This window comes from Bison bison, unplaced genomic scaffold, assembly GCF_000754665.1.
Source record: "Bison bison bison isolate TAMUID 2011002044 unplaced genomic scaffold, Bison_UMD1.0 scf7180017864213, whole genome shotgun sequence".
In the NCBI taxonomy this organism is placed as follows: Eukaryota; Metazoa; Chordata; class Mammalia; order Artiodactyla; family Bovidae; genus Bison; species Bison bison.
This window is the reverse complement of record NW_011494785.1, coordinates 362,785-367,376: the sequence shown is the minus strand read 5'-3', so window position 1 is coordinate 367,376 and position 4,592 is coordinate 362,785. Positions and strand designations below refer to the sequence as shown.

The following is a 4,592-nucleotide window of genomic DNA, read 5'->3' as shown; positions in this document are numbered from 1 at the left end:
TCAGACTCTCACAGGCACTCTCCATCACTGGTGAGTTCCTGGGAGGGACAGGGTGACCCATTTGCTGAGCCAGGTCAAGCAGGAGTGAATGTCTTGAGAAATTAGAGCTTCTCAAGCTGGTCCAGAGCTGCTCAGGTTCCAGGCTAATTTTCTTCCCTGGGCTCAAATTCTCAACAACTGGGGCTGGAGGTTTTGAAGAACACTGCTGCCTTGAGTTCCTCCCGTTTGAAGACTGGAGCGGGGTCCTTTCTGCTCTGTACCCCAAGTGTTCCTGCCCACAGTCCAGGCAAGAAATGCCCAAGCGACAAGGGGCAGAAAACTTGTCGGACACCTACAGGTGTGCCCCGCCACCCCCTCAAAAGCGAGGAAGCCTGCAGGACAGTCGCCCTCAGTCTCAACCGCAACCCAGCCTGGCCACACGCATTGCTGCTTCTCATGAAGCACTGACAGCCCCACTGCGGGACCACGCAGTGCTGGGCTTGAACAAGTTAAGAAGGCCGCACACGGAGACAGAGGGAAGGTAAGGCGACTAGAGAAGGAAATGGCAACCCACTCCAGTATTCCTGCCTGGAAAAGAGTTCATGGGGTTGCAAAGAGCTGGACACAACTCAGCGACTAAACACAAGGTGACTAGGAGACAGGAGGGTTGAAACTGAACATGGAAGAGATCAACAAAGCCAGACACAACACCATAAACCAACTATACTTCAATAAAATACATTAAAAGAAAAAAACAGTAAAGCCAGATGCCTACTTGGTGTTTTTTCCATTCTCCTTTATTTCATAAACACCTAGTTACAGGTTGCACAAATCAAAAAATAAAGGCAGAGAGGGTATGGGGAAGACCTTTGTGATGTGAAGCGGGTTGGAAGGGAGAAAGGGCTGGGGACAGGTCCTCTCCCTCCACACACAGCCCTGGACGAGGGCTGTGGCCCCTACAGTAGGGGATCCAAGGAGGAGGTGGGCAGAGAGCCAGGGTCGCTGGGGCCCCTAAACCCAGAGCTCACCCTCAAAGCCCCTTCAATGCATGGCAGGAGTAGAACAAGGAAGGGAGGGAGATTCAGAGATGGAGTAGCAAAGTGAAAAATCAAGTCATCCTGGTAAAGAGGTTAAAGAAGGAAAGGAAAAGGGGCAGTGAAAGGTTCTCCCTGAGACCCCCAGGGAGGGGCTGGGGCCAGCTTGCCTGTTAATTTAATATTAAATTGGGAGTGGGAATTGAAGAGGAAAAGTTATCTCAGGGGATGACGTCTCAGCCTCTCAGCTTGTACCTGGGATGGGAAACAGAAACACACAAATTAAAAGGAAGACAAGACACAGAAGCCAGGAGTTCTGTCTTTCTGCACCAATTAGAACTTCTACTTGGGGGCTTCCCTGGTGGTCCAGTGGCTAGGATTCTGTGTTCCCAATGCAGGGGGGCCCGGGTGTCATCCCTGGTTGGGGAACTAGATCCCACAGGCCACAACCTAAGACCTGGTGCAGCCAAAATAAATAAACATTAAGGGACTTCCCTGGTGGTTCAGTGGCTAAGGCTCTGCGCTCCCAACGCAGGGGACCTGGGTTTGATCTCTGATCAGGGAATTAGATCCCACATGCTACAACTAAAACTTGATAACAGCCAAAATTTTAAAAATTTTTAAATAAATACAAAAAAAAAAAACAAACCCAAAAAAACCAACCTCTTCTACCATCCAAGGTGGTGGTTGCTGGGTACCTAGGCTGCTTCTGCCTCAAGGCTGAGTGACGCTCACATTACACGCCTCACCCCCTCCTGTCCCTGCCCACACCCTGGTACTTACAAGAGATACAAGACAGGCCGAGGGCCCAGGGCCCTCACCAGTCGTAGCGGCGCGACTGTCGGGATGGGGAGTCCTCAGGTCCCTGTATAGCCAGGCGGGGAGGCCCCTCAGCCCTTCGTCCTCCACCCCCAGAAGCCTCATGCCTCCGAAATTCCAGAGGGCGCTGCTGCCGGAATCGGGAAGTCTCTCTCCGCCACTCGTCATCAAACGCCGCGGCCTCACCTGAAGAGGACATGGAGACCACACAGGGCACCTGAGTACCACCCCACTTCCCAGGCAGACCCGTGCCCGATGCAGGCTTGAGCCACAGGGTCTGAGACCAAAACCCAAGGCTGAAAGGCCTTGGGGCAGGGAGATGGGGGGAGGGGAGAAGGGAAGTTGGATTCATCATGGTTTCCCAAAGCCACGAGCAGGAAATCAGGAATGGATACTTAGTTAAGGAGCATAATCCCATACACACCGTATTTAATAAATGTTGGCTGATTTGAAAGAAATAAAGATGAGAAAGGAATACACTGATGGAATAGGGTAGATTACTATCAATATCTGACTTAGGTGACAAGAGTTTGCCCTCCCCGGTGAGGCCATCTCCTGTACTGACTTAGCCCTAAGCTGACAAAGAGGCCCCGAGTAAGTGAAGAACATGGAGCTCATCCATAATGTTGCCCAAGAAACACGTACAGAGCTAGGGAGCATGCGTGAGGGCTCAGTCGTGACTGACTCTTTGCAACCCCATGGACTGTAGCCCACCAGGCTCCTCTGTCCATGGGATTTTCCAGGCAAGAATACTGGAGTGGGTTGCCATTTCCTTCTCCAGGGGATCTTCCTGACCTAGGGATCGAAGCAGGGAGAAAAAGCTGCCATTTCTCAGCTCACGAGAAGGGGGCTAGGGGCTGGTGGCAGGAAGCCGGCAGGCTGGAGCTGGAAGGGGGCTTACTCTCGTCCAGGTTGATATAGTCCTGTCGCTCCTCCTGGTCCCCCGTGCGGTGGTTTCGGGAGCGCTGGAGGATGTGAGCCCGGTCCCGGATGTGATGCCCAATGGACATCTGCTCCAGCCCGCTGTCGGAGTCGCGCACGGTCCGCCGGGTCTCCCGGATCTGAGGGAGGCAGAGAGCCACATGCTCAGTTGATCCTTTCAAACCTGGCTTCGCCAGCCGGGAAACACCACCCGAGACCTCCTCTTGAAAAGAGCCAGCCAGGCCACCTGACCGTGCCTCCCTGGGATAGGATGAGCCCTCCAACTCACCCCGCCTGGGGCCGAGCGCATCTCTGACGTCTCTTGGTAGACCTTGGGGGCTCCATCGCCAGTGTTGGAGTAGGAGATGACAGTGGAGGAGGAGAAGGTCTGGCAATTGCCTCCGGCTGTCATGTGCTCCTGGGGAGGGAAGGGAATCGAAAGGCTGAGTGGGCAGGGCCTGGCTTCTGGAGCAGGGATCCCTCCCTGCAGCCCCGAAGCAAACGTGAGGACTCACCATCACCCCCCCAATCCCTCTGAGTCCAACAATAAGCCAGGCAGACCTGGAGAGACCGAGCCTTAACTGCCCATTTCATGAGATGCCCGCCGCTGCTTCCCACTCAGGACCCCTGCGCTCTCCGGGTCTGGCCGTCTTATCCAGCCTGCAGGCCTCTGTGAGGACAGCCTTCCCCACTCCCACCTCCAGGGACTTGCCAGGGGAGGTGGGACACAAGACCCTCACCATGTTGCCGATCATGTCGTTCATCATCCCAAACATGTCCATGAAGCCGCCTGACTGGAGCAGAAAGGAAACCGAGTCAGGTTGCCGAATTCAGGCTCCCATAGGCTACCTGGCTACACGGTCCCTCTCTCCCCTTCCTTCACATCTGGCAGCGGCTCCTCCTCATTCCTCGTGAGCAGGAGCAGAACAAGTGTGCCTCTCTCAACGCTTCTCTTCCCACCCACCCCGCCCTCCTCCTCAGGCTCTGTGGCTACTAGGATCCCGTCTTTTTCCTGCCTGCCTGACCTATTTCCTCCTACTTTTAAGAAGCAAGTCTGTGTTACTGGAGTCTAACCTATAAAGGGGTTGTTTCTGAAGCTGTAGAAAAATCTCCTACACATCATCTCTAGTTGGCCCTCCAACAGCACCTCCCTCCTCAAAGGAAGACATTTTGCCAGGCAATTATATCTCCCTAATGGGCATGACTCCTAGAAGCACAGGAGTCAGTAAGTTAGCTTCATCAGCTCACAGGACTCAGCACACAGCAGGCCCGGAGATCTGTGAGCACATGAAGACTCTAGGGTTACCCATTAGCCTATATTTCAGAGAGACAAATTTGGAACTAATATCTAAGGGTTACAGAGCATGTTTGAGATGGAAGGATGCAGGGAGATGAAGACTTACCATTCCCAGCATTCCAAAAGGGGAGACAGCCCCAGCCTACAGGAACATGTCAGGAATAGAAATCAGAGGCCACATGCGACCTCACCCTCCCAAACCAAGCCCATGGCCTCCCTTGCTTTTTTCCATCCTCCTCTCAAAGGAGCATCACAAAGCCTGTCTTCCACACCCCTTTCCCCACTCCTAGAAGGCATGCCACTTGCTAAGTCAGCCAGCATGCAAGAAAAATGAAGCACTGCATTAACCACCCTCCCACCTTTCCTCGAGTCTCAGGTCTGTGGCAGCACCATTACCTGCATCCTGCGGCTGGCAGGCCGGGTCCCTGGCAGATTGCCATCTGTGATGCTGAGGAAGGGGCTATATCCAAACCCCCCTGACAACATCCGGTTCATGTGCTGACGGTGAATGGCAAAGGGGTCCCTGTGCAGGGAGAGTACAG

The 4,592-nt window shown here is 53.8% G+C and overlaps 1 protein-coding gene across 2 annotated transcripts in view; it reads right to left on the bottom strand.

Moving 5' to 3' along the window:
• Positions 1-760: 760 nt before the first annotated feature.
• MLF2 (myeloid leukemia factor 2) overlaps positions 761-4,592 on the bottom strand; it is a 4,477-nt gene continuing 645 nt past the window's right edge. Inside the window, exons 2-8 of one of the 2 annotated variants that reach the window (XM_010844945.1) lie at positions 4,447-4,573; positions 4,157-4,192; positions 3,494-3,547; positions 3,043-3,171; positions 2,734-2,893; positions 1,797-2,018; positions 761-1,268 (exon numbers count right to left, since the gene is read on the bottom strand). In XM_010844945.1, coding sequence (XP_010843247.1) covers positions 1,831-2,018; positions 2,734-2,893; positions 3,043-3,171; positions 3,494-3,547; positions 4,157-4,192; positions 4,447-4,573 — 694 coding nt within the window. In that variant the 3' untranslated portion in view covers positions 761-1,268; positions 1,797-1,830. Of the gene's footprint in view, positions 1,269-1,796; positions 2,019-2,733; positions 2,894-3,042; positions 3,172-3,493; positions 3,548-4,156; positions 4,193-4,446 lie in introns of both variants that reach the window. The other variant, XM_010844944.1, reaches the window with a different exon arrangement.